Here is a 17,719-nt window from a genome sequence, read left to right as displayed (position 1 = left end):
TAGAAATGAATGCCAACATTCAATGTGACTAAACACATTGATGAAGGAAGAGCAGTAGATGTATATGGATTTCAGCAAGGCATTTGATAAGGTACCCCATGCAAGGCTTATTGAGAAAATAAGGAGGCAGGGGACCCAAGGAGACATTGCTTTGTGGATCCAGAACTGGCTTGCCCACAGAAGGCAAAGAGTGGTCGTAGACGGGTCATATTCTGCATGGAGGTCGGTCACCAGTGGAGGGCCTCAGGGATCTGTTCTGGGACCCTTACTCTTCGTGATTTTTATAAATGACCTGAATGAAGAAGTGGAGGGATGGGTTACCAAGTTTGCTGATGATGCAAAGGTTGGATAGTGTGGAGGGCTGTCAGAGGTTACAGTAGGACATTGATAGGATGCAAAACTGGGCTGAGAAGTGGCAGATGGAGTTCAACCCAGATAAGTGTGAAATGGTTAATTTTGGTAGATCAAATATGATGGCAGAATATAGTAGTAATGGTAAGATTCTTGGCAGTGTGGAGGATCAGAGGGATCTTGGGGTCCATGTCCATAGGATGCTCAAAGCTGCTACACAGGTTGACTCTGTGGTTAAGAAGGCAGACAGTGCATTGGCCTTCATCAATCGTGGGACTGAGTTTAGGAGCTGGGAGGTAATGTTGCAGCTATATAGGACCCTGATCAGACCCCACTTGGAGTACTGTGTTCAGTTCTGGTCACCTCACTACAGGAAGGATGTGGAAGCCATAGAAAGGGTGCAGAGGAGATTTACAAGGAGGTTGCCTGGACTGGGAAGCATGTCTTATGAGAATGGGTTGAGTGAACTCGGCCTTTTCTCCTTGGAGCGACAGAGGATGAGAGGCGACCTGACAGAGGTGTATAAGATGTTGAGAGGCATTGATCGTGTGGATAGTCAGAGGCTTTTTCCCAGGGCTGAAAAGGCTTCCACAAAAGGACACAGGATTAAGGTGCGGGGGAGAAGGTACAGAGGAGATGTCAGGGGTAAGTTTTTTAGTGCGTGAGTGCGTGGAATGGGCTACCAGCAATGGTGGTGGAGCCGGATAAGATAGGGTCTTTTAAGAGGCTTTTAGATATGTACATGGAGCTTAGTAAAATAGAGGGCTATAGGTAAGCCCAGTAATTTTTATGGTCAGGACATGTTTGACACAACTTTGTGGGCTGAAGGGCCTGTATTGTGCTTTAGGTTTTCTATGCTTTTATATTTTAACATTGCATTCAGCTTCTCCACCACTGACTCAACCTGGAGGTTAACCTCTAGGGTATCTTGCACAAGGACTCCCAAATCCCTTTATATCACTGTATTTTGAATTATCTCCCCATTTAAATAATAGTCTTTCACCAAAGTGCATGACCATACACTTTCCAACATTGTATTTCATTTGCCACTTCTTTGCCCATTCCCCTAAACTATCTAAGTCTCTCCACGGGCTCTCTGTTTCTTCAACACTATCCACTCCTCTACCTATCTTTGTATCATCAGCAAATTTAGCCATAAATCCATTAATCCCTGCTCCCGCCAGATTTACCAGAATTCCTCCACAGCCTGCTGTGCCTGTGTCATATGCTCTCTATGCATGAAACGTGCATTTCTGAAAGGCAGTCAGCGGTAGAGAAATCTAAGGGAAATCTAAGAAAAATGCCAGAGCTGATTGAGAAACTGATTAAAAGAACAAATGGGACTTCGGCCAACATTACAAAAGCAAGGAAGTCATGATGAACCTTAATGAAACAATCACACAGCCACAAAATTTCTAAAGATACACCATGGAGAGCATTGAATTGGTTGCATCACCATCTGGCACGGAGGGGCCACTGTACAGAATCAGAAAAAGCTGCATGAAGTTGCAAACTCATCCAGCTCCATCATGGTCACTAGCCTCCCCAGAATCGAAGTCACCTTCAAAAGACGATACCTCAAAAAGGCAGCATCCATCATTAAAGGACCCCCATCACCCAGAACATGCCCTCTTCTCATTGCAACCATCAGGGAGGTGGTACAGGAGCTTGAAGACACACACTCAATGTTTCAGGAACTGCTTCTTCCCCTCCACCATCAGATTTCTGAATGGACAATGAGCCCATGTACATTAACTCATTTTTCTTAGGGTGCCTAAGACTTTTGCACAGTACTGTAATAAGTTTGTGTATTGCAATGTACTGCTGCAAAAAAAAAACAAGTTTTACGATATATGTGAGTGACGATAAACATAATTCTGATTTGGGTCTCTATTGTGGACTGACTGTGGGAAGGTGGCAGGGAAAGGAGAATAGCAGTAGGGCTAAGGAGACAGATTATTTCTTCAGCAGTTTGATTGGGCACAACTGCGCAAGTGCGTGGACGTCAGCCAGGTAGAACAGCAAGAAGAGTTTAAAAGGAGATGGTTATTTTTTGGCAGTTTGATCAGGGCACGAATGCGCAAGCGTGTGGACGTCAGCCAGGTAGAACAGCGAGAAGAGTTTAAAAGGACACAGCTTTATACAGCAAGCACAGAGGAGCAGGCGACGGAGTAGAGGGAGACATAGAGTAGGAAGGTTTTGGCTCATCAGGGCTTCAGTGATAACAGGTCGAGGCCAGGTAGGTTATCAGTGTAGAATGCAGGCAGGAAGTATGTGTGTGAGGCCAGTGTTCTGTGATTGGTGTCAGATGTGGGAAATTCTGGTGACTCCAAACCTCTCGGATGGCCACACCGCACCAGGTGCGTCGAGCTGCAGCTCCTTAGGGACCACGTTAGGAAACTGGAGATGCAGCTCCATGACCTTTGTTTGGTCAAGGAGAGTGAGGAGGTGATAGAGAGGAGGTAGGTAGTCATACAGGGGCCTCGTGAGACAGATAAGTGGGCAACAGTCAGGAGAGGGAAGGGCAAGAGTCAGATGCTAGAGAGCACCCCATGTGGCTGTCCCCCTTAACAGTAAGTACTCCTGTTTGAGTACTGTTGTGGGGGGACGGCCTACCTGGGGGAAGCAACAGTGGCCATGCCTCTGGTACAATGTCTGGACCTGTGGCTCAAAAGGGTACAAGAAAGGAAGAGGATGGCAGCAATAATAGGGGACTCTTATAGTTAGAAGGTCAGACAGGCAATTCTGTGGATGCAGGAAAGAAACACGGATGGTAGTTTGCCTCCCAGGTGCCAGGGTCCAGGATGTTTCTGACCGCGTCCACAATATCCTGAAGAGGGAAGGACAACAGCCAAAGGTCATGGTACATATTGGTACCAATGACATAGGTAGGAAAAGGGCAGAGGTCCTGAAAACAGACTACAGAGAGTTAGGAAGGAATTTAAGAAGCAGGAGCTCAAAGGTAGTAATCTCAGGATTACTGCCTGTGAGTGAGGTGGAGGATAAATACATGGCTGAAGGATTGGAGCAGAGGGCATGGATTCAGATTTCTGGATCATTGGGATCTCTTTTGGGACAGGCATGACCTGTACAAAAAGGACGGGTTGCACTTGAATCCCAGTGGGACCAATATCCTGGTGAGGCGATTCACAAAGGCTATTGGGAGAGTTTAAACTAGAATTGCTGGGGGGGTGGAAACTGAGCTGAAGAGACGGAGGAAGAGGCAGTTGGCTCACCAATAGAGAAAGCTTGGAGGCAGTGTGAGAGGGAGGATAGCCAGGTGATAGAGAAGGGACTCACTCAGACCGATGGTTTGAGATGTGTCGATTTTAACGCAAGGAGTATTATGAATAAAGCGGATGAGCTTACAGCGTGGATCAACACTTGGAACTATGATGCTGTGGCTATTACAGATACTTGGATGGCTCAGGGGCAGGAATGGTTACTTCAAGTGCCAGGCTTTACGTGTTTCAAAAGGGACAGGGAGGGAGGCAAAAGAGGTGGAGGCATGGCACTGTTGATCAGAGATAGTGTCACGGCTGCAGAAAAGGAGGAAATCATGGAGGGATTGTCTACAGAATTTCTGTGGGTGTAAGTTAGGAACAGGAAGGGGTCAATAACTTTACTGGGTGTTTTTTTTTAAATAGACCACCTAATAGTAACAGGGAGATTGAGGAGCAGATAGGGAGACAAGATGCTGGAAAGGTGTAATAATAACAGTGTTTTTGTGGTGGAAGATTTTAATTTCCCAAATATCAATCGGCATCTCCCAAAAGAGCGAAGGGGTTTAGATGGGGTTGAGTTTGTTAGGTGTGTTCAGAAAGGTTTCTTTACACAGTATATAGATAAGTCTAAAAGAGAAGAAGCTGTACTTGATCTGGTATTGGGAAATGAACCTGGTCAGGTATCAGATCTCTGAGTGGGAGAGGATTTTGGAGATAGTGATCACAATTCTATCTCCTTTACCATAGCATTGGAGAGGGATAGGAACAGACAAGTTAGGAAAGCATTTAATTGGAGTAAGGGAAATATGAAGCTATCAGGCAGGAACTTGGAAACATAAATTTGGGAACAAATGTTCTCAGGGAAATGTACAGCAGAAATGTGTCAAATGTTCAGGGGATATTTGTGTAGAGTTCTGCACAATGAGTACATTCCAATGAGATAGGGAAAGGATGGTAGGGTACAGGAACCGTGGTGTAGAAAGGCTGTTGTTAATCTAGTCAAGAAGAAGAGCTTATGAAAGGTTCAAAAAACTATGTAATGATAGAGATCTGGAATATTATAAGGCTAGCAGTAAGGAGCTTAAGAATGAAATTAGGAGAGCCAGAAGGGGCCATGAGAAGGCCTTAGCAGATAGGATTAAGGAAAACCCTAAGGCATTCTACAAAGTATGTGAAGAGCAAGAGGATAAGATGTAGGGAGTGGGTATGACTGGAAGTATTGGATCAGCCCATGAACAGCAGAGCAGACTCGATGGGCTAAATGGCCTACTTCTGCTCTGTATCTCATGGTCTTATGTATGTGAGAGAATTGGACCAATCAAGTGTGACAGTGGAAAAATGTGTATGGAACCAAAGGAGATAGCAGAGGTACTGAATGAATATTTTGTTTCAATATTCATTGAGAGAAAGGATCTTGGCGATTGTAGGGATGACTTACAGACATTAAGAAAAAGAGGATGTGCTGGAGCTTTTGGAAATTATCAAGTTGGATAAGTCACCGGGACCTGACGAGATGTACCCCAGGCTACTGTGGGAGGCAAGGGAGGAAATTGCTGAGCCTCTGGCTCTGATCTTTGATCTTTGCATCATCAATGGGGACAGGAAAAGTTCCAAAGGTTATGGATGTTGTTCCCTTAAAATATTGCTATGCTATAGGGAACGGGAGAAAGACTTTCCAAATGCCTGCCATCACAGAACTGAACTTGGGCAGGATATTGAATGGAGAGGTTGAATCATTTCCCTTTCTCCTTCAAGTAAAATTCTAAGAACTTTAGCCCAGGAAATTATGGACCAGTGTGTCTTATGTTTGTACTTCAGTGATTGATAAGTTGATGGAAAAGATCCTGAAAGGCAGGATTTATGAACATCTGGAGAGGTATAATATGATTAGGAATAGTCAGCATGGCTTTGTCAGAGACAGGCATGCTTTACGAGCCTGACTGAATTTTTTGAGGATGTGACTAAACACGTTGATGAAGATAGAGCAGTATAGGTAGTGTATATGGATTTCAGCAAGGCATTTGATAATGCAAGTCTAATTGAGAAAGTAAGGAGGCATGGGATCCAAGGGAACATTGCTTTGTGGATCCAGAACTGGCTTCCCACAAAAGGCAAAGAGTGGTTGTAGACAGGTCACATTCTGCATGGAGGTCGGTGACCAGTGGTGTGCCTCAGGGATCTGTTCTGGGACCCTTACTCTTCGTGACTTTTATAAATGACCTAGATGAGGAAGTGGAGGGATGGGTTAGTAAATTTGCTGATGACACAAAGTTGGAGGTGTTGTGGATAGTGTGGAGAGCTGTCAGAGGTTACAGCAGGACATTGACAGAATGCAAAACCGGGCTGAGAAGTGACAGACAGAGTTCAACCCAGGAAAGTGTGAAGTGGTTCATTTTGGTAGGTCAAATATGATGGCAGAATATAGTATTAATGGTAAGACTCTTGTCAGTGTGGAGGATCAGAGGGATCTTGGGGTCCGTGTCCATAGGGCACTCAAAGCTGCTACACAGGTTGACTCTGTGGTTAAGAAGGCATACGGTGCATTGGCCTTCATCAATCGTGGGACTGAGTTTAGGAGCCAAGAGGTAATGTTGCTGCTAAATAGGACCTTGGTCAGATCCCACTTGGAGCACTGTACTTAGTTCTGGTCATCTCACCACAGAAAGGACATGGAAACTATAGAAAGGGTGCAGAAGAGATTTACAAGGATGTTGCCTAGATTGGGGAGCATACCTTATGAGAATAGGTCAAATGAACTCGGCCTTTTCTCCTTGAAGCGACAGAGAACGTGAGGTGACCTGATAGAGGGGTACAAGATGATGAGAGGCATTGATCGTGTGGATAGTCAGAGGCTTTTTCCCAAAGCTGAAATGGCTAGCACAAGAGGGCACAGTTTTAAGGTACTTGGAAGTAGGTACAGAGGAGATGTCAGGGGTAAGTTTTTTACTCAGAGAGTGGTGAGTGCAAGGATCGGGCTGCTGGCGATGGTGGTGGAGGCAGATACAATAGGGTCTTTTAAGAGACCCCTAGATAGGTACATGAAGCTTAGAAAAATAGAGGGCTGTGAGTAACCCTAGGTAATTTCTAAGGCAAGGACATGTTTGGCACAGCTTTGTGGGCTGAAAGGCCTGTATTGTGCTGTAGGTTTTCTATGTTTTTAAAGGGGATGGAGTGGGAAGCACCAGAGAGGCATTCTGTATTGATCAATAAATCAATTGTTTGAAATCAAATAACCTTGCCTGGTGTCTTAGGGCTGGGTGTGATTGCACCCGTGCCACCCCCTGTTCTTGGCACTCCTTCTCTGCCACCTAACAACACCCATTCAGCGGTGCCCGACTTTCACTATTCCCAATATCCTTTGTTCCCACCAGATTTACAAAATAGTTCTTTGTGCCATGTTGACATATACAGTACTGCGCAAAAGTCTAAGGCACCCAAGATACTCTACATATATATATCCCCAAGACTTTTGCACAGTACTATATGCATAATTACAACATTGGTTTTTATTATTATGTATTGTAATGCACTGCTGTCACAAAACAGCAAATTTCACAACATATGCCAATGCTAATAAAACTGATTCTGATTCAACTGGAGTCTTTGTTTCTGGCTCCACACTTTACAGAAGATGCAAGAACTTGGAAGAAAGCATGGAGAAGATTTCCAATAGTATTTCCAGGCATGTGAAAATTCTAGAGAGGTTAGGTTTACTTTCTTCAGGGCAGTGGAAGATAGGTTTCAACAGCACATTGACAGAAGTAGCAGATGGAGTTCAGCCTAGAAAACTGTGAAGTGATATAGTTTAGAAGGTCAAATTTGAAAGCAGAGTACAAGGTTATTAGCAGGATCCTTAAAAATGTAGAAGAACAAAGCAATCATGGGATCCATGTACATAGATCCATCAAAGTTACTGCACAAATTGACAGGATGGTTAAGGCAAGTTATGATGTGTTAGCCTTCATTAGGCAGAGAAGCGAGTACAAAAGCCAAGAATTAATGTTGTCTTACTAGTTAGACCACACTTGGAGTACTGTGTTCCATTCTAGTCACCTCATTATAGGAAAGATGTGGAAGCTTTAGAGAAAGTGCAGAGATTTACCAGGATGCTGCCTGGATTAAAAGCATGTCTCGAGGAAAGGTTGGTTGAACAATAGCTTTTCTCTCTGAATCGAAGAGGATGAGAGGTGATTGGTTGAAAGCGCACAAGATTATGAGGGGCATAGATAGCAAAGCATAATTGAAAACCCTCATCATTGATGCTATTCCAGTAAATCTTCTTTGCACCCTCACCAATGGCTAGACATCCTTGCTAAAGCATTGTTTTTCCTAGGGTGCAATGGCCAATACCAGACCAGATCCATTTACAGTGAGTGAGTAAAGTTTAGCAGGGAGATAAGTTTTTTTGATACAGAATGCATTGTTGGGGATTATAGAAGTGGCAGATGCAATAAGAATATTTAAAATATTTAAAAGACTCTTAGATAGACAAATGGATGTAAGGAAAATGGAGGTTTATGGACTATGTAGGAGGGAAGGGTTAGATTGATCAAAGACTGGGTTTATAAAGGATGGCACAACAAGGGCTTATCTGTCATTAAAAAAAAACAGTACATACCCTCTTCTCATTGTTACCATCAAGGAGCCTGAAGACACACACTCATTTCAGGAACAGTTTCTTCCCCTCTGCCTTCAGATTCCTGAATGGACACTGAAGCTATGAACTATCTCAGTATATTTTTTCTTTTTTCTTCCCCCTCTCTTTTTGCACTATATTAGTTCTTATTGTAATTTGTTTTTAAATTATTTATTGCAATGTACTGCTGCCACAAAACAGCATATTCCACGACATATGCCAGTGATATTAAACCTGATCCTCACACTGTGCTGTACTGTTCTTTGTTAACAAATGAGGCTTCAAAATTAGTGTCTTGGAATAAGTATTCAGCCCATACAACTATTTTCATATTATACTGTCCAGTTTTCTCAATTTAAAATATATATTTAAGCAGGATTTTTAGGTTAATCTACAAAATATTACAACGTGTCAAATCAAACGGAAAATTCCAAAACCTGTCAACAATTCAGAATCAGGTTTATTATCACCAGCCTGTGACATGAAATTTGTTAACTTAGCAGCAGCAGTTCAATGCAATACATAATCTAGCAGAGGGAGACAAAATAATAATTTTTAAAAACATAATAATAAACAAGTAAATCAATTACATAAATTGAATAGATTTTAAAAATGTTCAAAAACAGAAATACTATATATTAAAAAAAGTGTGGTAGTGTCCAAAGCTTCAATGTCCATTCAGGAATTGGATGGCAGAGGGGAAGAAGCTGTTCCTGAATCGCTGAATGTGTGCCTTCAGGCTTCTGTACCTCCTACCTGATGGTAACAGTGAGAAAAGAGCATGCCCTGGGTGCTGGACATCCTTAATAATGGACGCTGCCTTTCTGAGACACCACTCCCTGAAGATGTCCTGGGTACTTTGTAGGCTAGTACCCAAGGTGGAGCTGACTAAATTTACAACCTTCTGCAGCTTCTTTCAGTTCTGTGCAGTAGCCCCTCCATACCAGACAGTAACGCAGCCTGTCAGAATGCTCTCCACGGTACAAGTGTAGAAGTCTTTGAATGTATTTGTTGACACTAAAAACTAAAAACCAAAATCATGAGGCTGAAAAGTATTCATCACATTTGTGACGACTACACTACCTTTCTTCAGGTGCAACATTACCTGACCAATTCACCTAATTTTGTGATGTAGAAAATTGGAGGATCACTGGTTTGCAATGAATTCATAAGAATAAATACCCCTTCTCTCTGCATGAGATTTTCAACAGAACAAACCAAAATTAAAACAATAGACCATCCAAGACAAATGATAACAGAGAAGCCATCGTGAAAACAATGGAAAAAATATAAAAACACAGCCACACTACTTAGGTCAGGCTGCCCCTCTAAACTTAGTCATCGAACTTGACCAACAGTAACTCTGAGTGAGCAGTAGAAGTCAATGACTGCCACTGGAGATGAAGTTCAAGGCCTTACACGAAAAGGATATTTATAAAAGAATGGCAAGGAAGAAATCAGACACTGCAAAGATGTGGAAAAAGGTTTTGTGGTCGGATAAGACTAAAGTGGAACATATTGAACTCAACACTAAGTGGTACATGTTGTGTAAATCTAATACTGCACATCAGCCTGATAAGCCCATTCCCTCTGTAAAGCACGGTGCAGGTTGCAGAGGACTGAAAATCTGGTCAGGACTGATCAGGAGATGAACGTTGCTAAATACAGAGAAATCCTTTATAAAAACCTGCTAGCCTCTGCCAGAAAGCTTAAACTGGGGAGGAAGTTCCTCCTTTAACAGGACAACAACCCAAAAGACATGGTCAGAGAAACCATGGAATGCCTTCAAATTAAGAAAATTGAATTCCTTGAGTGGTCCACTCAGAGTCCTGAACTTATTCTGGACCAATGTTGCTGGCAAGACCTCAAAAATGCCGTACATCTCCGCTCCCGAATTAACCTAGCACAGCTTAAACAATTTTGCAAGGAGGAATGGGCAAATCTTGCTCCATCACAACGTACAAAGTTAATACAGACTTATCCAAAAAGACTAATGGCTGTAATAGCTGTGAGAGGTGGTTCAATAAAATAGTGAGAATGAATACTTTTGAGTTGCTGACATTTCAGTTATTGAATTTTTTGTTTCTTTTCATGCTTTTTCCATTTTTTGGGCTTGACTGTGAAAAAAGGAACATGCGATGCACAAACGAAAATTACCAGTTAAATTGACCAAATCCCTGGTTGAAATCCTCATTTATGTGAACAGAAGGTTGGGGGCTGAATGCTTTTACAATCTAATTATGTTGGCTTTGACTTCTCTTGTTAGCCCTGGTTGTGTCATCTTTCCTTTATTCTAAATCCTTTATTCCTTTATTCTTTATCCTTCCTCTTTGGGATGTATATATCCTGAGCCTTCCAAATTGCTTTCAGAAATGCCAGCCATTGCTGCTCTGCTACTGTCCCTGCCGGTGTTCTTTTCCAATCAACATTGGCCAACTTCTCTCTCATGCCCCTGTAATTCCTTTTACTCCACTGTAATACTGAATCATCTGACTTCAGCTTCTCCTTCTCAAATTTCAGGGTGAATTTCATCATATCATGATCACTTGCCCCCCAAGGTTATTTTACCTTAAGGTCTCTAAGCATTTCTGGATCACTGCACAACTACCAATCCAGAATAGCTGATCCCCTAGTGGCACACAGAAAATGCTGGAAGAACTCAGCAAGTCAAGCAGCATCCATGGAAAAAAAAATATAGTCCACATTTCAGACCGAAACCCTTCAAGTTCTGCCAAGGGTTTCAGCCTGAAACGTCGACTGTACTTTTTTTCTATGGATGCTGCCTGGCCTGTTGAGTTCCTCCAGCATTTTGTGTGTGCGCGCTTGGATTCCCAGCATTTGTAGATTTTCTCTTTGTGATCCCCTAATAGGCTCAACACAAACTGCTCTAAAAAGCAATCTTGTAGGCACGCTAGAAATTTCCCCCCCCCCCCCCCCCGTAATCCAGCACCAACTTGATTTTCCCAATCTAGCTGCATATTGAAGTCCTCCATGACTATTGTGACATTGTCCTTTTGCCATGCATTTCCATCTCCCCGTTGCAATTTGTAGACCACATCCTTACTACTGTTAAGAGATTCTGTATACAACTCCCATCAGGATCTTTTTACCCTTGCAGTTCCTTAGCTCTACTCACAATGATTCAACACTTTCCAACCTTATGTCACCTCTTGCTAATGATTTGATTTCAATTTTTAAAAAAACAGCAACACCACCCCTTCTACCATTCTGCCTGTCCTTGCGATACTTTGTGTATCCTTGGACATTAAGCTCCCAGCTGTAATCTTTCAGCCACGATTCCATGATGCCTACAATATCATACCTGCCAGTCTGCAATTGTGCTGCAAATTCACCTACCTTATTCTGTATACTGTGCACATTCAGATACATCACCTTCAGTCCTGTATTCTTTTTTTAATTTTGATTTCTAACTTTGTTTGAGGTCTTACCAACATCTGCCTCCACAACCTCTTTACTAATTGTTCTGGCACTCTGGTTCCCATCCCCTGCAACTGTAGTTTAAATCCCACCATGCAGCATTAACAAACTTTCTTGCTAGGATATTAGTCCCCCTCCAGTTCAGGTGCAAACCATCCCTTCTATATAGGTCCCACCTTCCCTGGAAGAGAGACCAATGTTCCAAAAATCTCTTACATCAACTCCTGAGCCACGTGTTAAACTGTATAATTTTCCTAGTTCTAGCTAGCCTAGCACATGGCACAGGTAGCAATCGTGAGATCACAGCCCTGCAGCTCCTGCCCTTTAACTTAGAACCTAACTCCTGAACTCCCTATGCAGGACCTCGCCACTTGTCCTACCCATGTCATTGGAACCTACATGGATCATGACCTCTGGCTGTTCACCATCCCAATTAAGAATGCTGAGGACTCAATCCGAGATATCGCAGTCCCTGGCACCCGGGAAACAACATACCATCCAGTAATCTTGTTCTCACCTACAGAACCTCCTCTCTGCTTCCCTAACTAATGAATCCCTGTCACCACAATGTGCCTCTTCTTCCCGCTTCCAATCTGAATCACAGAAATAGACTCAGTGTCATATACCCAAACACTGTGACATTCCTCTGTTAGGTCATTTTCCCCCTCCAACGGCATCCAAAGTGATTTACCTGATGTTGAGGGGGTGGCCACAGAAGTACTCTGCACTGGTTCCTTAACCGCTTTCCCCTTTCTGACTGTCACCCAGTTTCCTGTGTCTTGTACCTTGGGTGTAACTACCTCTCTATATGTCCTATCTATCACCCCTTCAGCCTCCTGAATGATCCAGTTCATCCAGTTTCAGCTTCAACTCCTTAACACAGTTTGTTAGAAGCTGCAGTAGGATGCACTTCTCACAATTGCCGTGGTTAGGGATACCAAAAGTCTCCTTACATTCCCACATCTCGCAAGGGGAGCTTTGCATTACCCTGCCTGTCATCTCTGCTGTCCTAGCTGAGCAGATAGAAAGAGAAGGGAAAAAAATTGAGCTTTGCTTTCTCTGAGTGAAGCCTCGAAGAGCTAAAGCCTTAAGATCATCACTCAGACAATGTGTTTGCCCCGCCTTCCTTTAATTAATCCTTTAATTATTGCTCCCACTAATTAATCTCATAAAGAGACTCCGCCCAAACGTTGATTGTATTCTTTTCCATAGATGCTCCCAGGCCTTCTGTGTTCTGCCAGCATGTTGTGTGTGGGGCTTGGATTTCCTCTTGCTTGTGATTGGACAACTAGATACCCACCTAGAGACAGGGAATGGGAACAGTTTTTAATTACTGCTAATGGGGATGTGGATGTAATGACCCCATTCCATCTGTAATCATACTGGATCTCTGTATTTTTCTGTAATTATTTATTTTTCTTTCATGGAAACCAGTGCTGGTGCTGTTTCTGAACTAGAATAAAGTAAGCACAAGGCCTGTAACTACATCCATGATCAAAAAACAGCTTAACAAAAAGCAACAAGCATTCTTACTCCAGATGAGTCACATTACTGCAGAATTACTAGAGTTGCAGATACAGCAGCATTGAAGAATGTGAAAGCATTAATGTGGGTGTGAATTTTTAACTGAATCACAATATCCCTTCCAGTTAATGTATATCAGAATCATAAAGTACAGAATCAGGCCCTTTGGTCCATCTAGTCCATGCCAAAAGGTTATTCTGCCTAGCCCCATTGACCCACACCTGAATAATATCCTCCATATCCCTCCCCTCCACATACCCACCCAGATTTCTCTTAAATGTTGCAATTGAACCCATATCCACCACCTCTGCTGGCAGCTTGTCCACACTCTCATCACCCTGAGTGAAGAAGTTCCCCCTCAGGTTCCCCTTAAACATTTCACCTTTCATCCTTATCCCATGACCTCTAGTTCTAGTCTCATCCAACCTCAGAAGAAAAAGCCTGCTTGCATTTACCCCTCTTAATTTTATATACCTCTATAAAATCTCCCCTTATTCTCCTATGCTCCAGGGAATAAAGTCAACCTATTCAATCTTTCTCTATAACTCAGATCCTCAAGTTCCAGCAAGATCCTTGTAAATGTTCTCTGTATTGAATAATGTCCATGTATTAATCTAATTTTCTTACCCATTAGTTGGTGTAGTGAAGGAAAATGACAGAAGTTGATTCCAGAATGGATCATTCTCAGAGATGGATTCCGTACCAGCAAGACGCTTGAGGTAATCATTACTTGCAAGCTCGGCAATATTGCTGCTGTTTGCACCCATCTCCAGTTGTACGTGATGCCCAGGTTATTCAGACATCGTTTTAATTACAACCTAAATACAAAAACATCATAGATTGGTTACAATGACAATCCATTTACTTCCTTTATCCTTGTAAGCCTTAAAAAAGCCCTAAGGTAATTTGAAACGCCACAGTAGTGTAGCAGTTAGCGCAACACTATTACAACTCAGGCACTGGAGTTCAGAGTTCAATTCCAATGTCCTCTGTAAAGATTTGCATGTTCCTCCCCATGACCCTGTGGATTTCCTCCAGGTGCTCTGGGTCTCCTTCCACATTCCAAAGACATACTGGTTAGGAGGATTAATAGGTCATTGTAAATTGTCGTGTGATTAGACTAAGGTTAAAACAGTTGATGTTTTGTGCCAGAACCCTTCATGAAAACAGGAAAAGAAAGAGGAACAAGCTAGAATTAGAAGGTGGGGGGATAGGAAGGAGGACGAGCTGACAGGTGATAGGTGAAACCATTTGAGGGGAAAGTGGATGAAACCAGAATTCATCCACCAAGTTAAGGGAGAGGTGATTTATGGAAGAGGTAAAGGGCTGGAGAGGAAGCAATGTCACAGAAGAAGAGAGTGGACCATAGGAGAAAGGGAAGGAAGACGGGCACCAGGAGGTGATGCAGGGCAGGTGAGGAGAAGAAAAGGTCTAAGGGGGAGCCAGAATGGGGAAAGGAAAAGGATAAAAGGAGGAGCTGGGTGAAACTACTGAAAGGTAATCAATGTTCATGTTGTACTTTCATGCTATTCTAGTAAATCTCATCTGTACTCTCTCCAGTGCCTTGGCATCCTTGCTAACGTACTATGAAAAGCTGGTCAAAATACTATATCAAACACCTAACCATTTATCTTGGCATCAGCTGTGAGCCATTTTGAAAAATACCATTTAGAATACTTTGTGTGAAAAGAGGACAAGATGTGAAGTACGTTCATTTTGAAAGCAAATGACTTACATTTCCCATTATTATATTAAACTGAGCTTATAACGGAATGACAGCCTGAAATAATCAAGCAGAAACATAAATGCATCATAAACTATGTGTAATAAATTTTAAAATACCCAATTTATTCAATATATACAATCAAGTGCAATCAAGAGGAAGATTGGGTCTGAAGTGTACAAGTCACAGGTTGCCCCTGACATCTTCAAAGCAAAAGAAAGATGTTCAGAATAATGTACGAGGACAGATATTATGTGAATGTAACACGCTGTAATGGCTTCTCTGTATTGTTTCACTGCTAAAGTTAATGAAATAGCTTCTCTGCAATGTTCACAGCTGAAGTAATGGTTTCTCTATAGCAGCAATGTTTGGGTTATGGCTGGAGATAACAGGACTGTTGATGCATGTTAGCCAATCAGGATTTTGTTGCCGTGTGTGTGTGTGCGCGTGTGTGTGTGTGTGTGTGTGTGAGAGAGAGAGTGTGTGTGTGAGAGAGAGTGTGTGTGTGAGAGTGAGAGAGAGTGTGTGAGTGTGTGAGAGAGAGAATGAGTGTGTGAGAGAGTGAGTGTGTGAGAGAGAGTGTGTGTGTGTGTGAGAGAGAGAGAGTGAGTGTGAGTGTGTGAGAGAGAGAGAGTGAGCATGTGAGTGTGTGTGAGAGAGAAGAGAAGAGGGTCTGAAGGGCAGCGACAATTGGAAGAGGTCGATGATAAACAATCGGCCTAAGAGTGAGCTCCAACTTTGCACACAGACTGTTTAATAAGATCGGGCCCTTTTTGTTTCTTTTATTTCATTTCTCTACTAACCATATAGTCAATGTAAGAGTTAGAAAGCTTAATCATTTAATCACATATTGTTTACTGTTTGTTATTTCAGGATACTAATTTGTAACAGGGGACCCATCACGCAGCACCCACTCAAATGAGATTTCTTAAGTTTGGCTGGGCCAGGGTTATCACTCCCTACATTAAGCCACTAGGCAAAGCGAGAGTTACATGAAAATTTCCATTTCTGCTGTGAGAGTTACATTTGGGATGGGGATAGGGTAAGGGAAGGGTTGCTTATCATTTAATACTGTAACGGGCATAATAGGACATTCATAAAAGGCAAATGATTGGCAAACTGGCAAGTGAAGTTTAACACAGCTCAATGCTAGATTGTACACTTTAAAGGAAGGGATGCAGAGCTTAAAGATGGGAGTTGATGCATATCTGGATGATACACTGAGCTCCAAACCGAGACAGATATACAAAGCTTTGTGGCTGCAGGTGCTGCAGTTACTTTTTTCAAATTCTTAGGAATAGAAGCTCAACTTTTGACTTTTTCATGTCAATAGATATAACAAATTTAGCCAAACCAGATAGACAATGTGACGGTAAACACCTTTAATTGAAACAAGCCAATGTTTAGCCGATTTAAATGCCTGGCCAGAGTGAAAAGGTCAAGATGTCAAGGCTAGAGGTGAGGGACAGACTGCTCTGCAAGATTTACTCATGTCTGTGCTGAACTGAAGCTGTGGCCTGCAACTAGCTGGCTCCTGAATCGGCTGCAGTGATGAACCGGTTACAAGGCTATGAACTAACGCTCATGAACTTTAGTTCTGAGTGTTATTTGTTTACTTATTGTTTGCTCAATTTGCTCTTTTTTTACACATTGGGTATCTTTATTTTGAATGGGTTCTATTGTTTTTATTATAATTTCTGGCTGCCCATAAGAAGATGATGCTCATGTTTCCATATAGTATACATACTTTGATAATAAATATACTTTGAACTTGGGAAAAAAAAGATGCAAAAAAAAAGCGTGGGTACCTCTGGTGTTTATATATTATTTCTACTTCCGGGTTGCAGGGTTTTACTTCCGGTCTTTTCTGCCCTGGTGTGCATGCCTGTGACTAACTGATGTGGGGTCGATCTTGCCTTTTACTGAGGCCGAGGTAGGGGATCTTGGGCTTAAAAAGGTTGGTGACCAGCACTGTAGAGGATCCAGCGATGAGGGGAGGCTGGCTGTGATATGAGGCTTGACAAGCCGTTCAAAACATTTCATCACTATGGGGGTCAGGACGACGGATCTGTAGTCATTCAGACAGGCTACAACTGATTTCTTTGCTACAGGGATGATTGTGGAGGTTTTGAAGCATCTGGGGACAATCACTTGACTAAGGGAGATGTTGAAAATGTCTGTCAGGACATCTACTAATACATCAGCACATTCCTTGAGCATACGTCCAGGAATGTTGTCGGGACCTCCCACTTTTCGTGGGTTGACCCTGGCAAGGGTCCTCCGTGTGTGCTCTGAATCAATGATTGGAGCCGGCTGGTCAATTGGTAAGAAGGGACTGGCTCTCCCCCTTGCTGTAGTGTTTGATGCTTCGAAGCATGCAAAGAAATTGTTGAGCCTGTCTGGAAGAGAGGCGTCGCTGACATCAACTTTCTGCCTGATCCTGTAGACTGTCAGAGCTGAATTCCCTGCCACATCCGTTTGGTGTCACCTGTGTCACAGAAGTGTCCATGTATTTTGCCCGCGTAGGCCCTTTTCACTTTCCTGATCCCTAGTGAAAGCGCAATCCTGGCTGAGCGACGCACACTCCTGTCCCCCGATCTGTAGGCTGTGTCACGGGCCTTCAGTAGCGAACGCACCTCTGTGGTCATCATGGCTTTTTATAACCACGTGCAGTGAAGGTTTTCATCACAGTGACATCCTCCACGTATTTGGCTATGTAGCTGATTACTGCCTCCGCATACTCCTCAATGTCTGTATGGTCATCATAGGAGGCTGCTGTCATGAATATGTCCCAATCTGTGTCAAAAAACAGTCTTGTATTGC

The 17,719-nt window shown here is 42.8% G+C and overlaps 1 protein-coding gene across 2 annotated transcripts in view; it reads right to left on the bottom strand.

Annotated features, from left to right (window-relative positions):
* dym (dymeclin) overlaps positions 1–17,719 on the bottom strand; it is a 361,807-nt gene that overhangs the window by 331,979 nt on the left and 12,109 nt on the right. For both annotated transcript variants that reach the window (XM_059989749.1, XM_059989750.1), the window contains exon 2: positions 13,801–13,991. In XM_059989749.1, the coding sequence (XP_059845732.1) occupies positions 13,801–13,940 (140 nt within the window). In that variant the 5' untranslated portion in view covers positions 13,941–13,991. The remainder of the gene's footprint in view (positions 1–13,800; positions 13,992–17,719) is intronic.

The sequence above is a fragment of the Hypanus sabinus genome, chromosome 14, assembly GCF_030144855.1.
Source record: "Hypanus sabinus isolate sHypSab1 chromosome 14, sHypSab1.hap1, whole genome shotgun sequence".
Lineage (NCBI taxonomy): Eukaryota > Metazoa > Chordata > Chondrichthyes > Myliobatiformes > Dasyatidae > Hypanus > Hypanus sabinus.
This window is presented reverse-complemented; position numbering and strand designations above follow the sequence as displayed.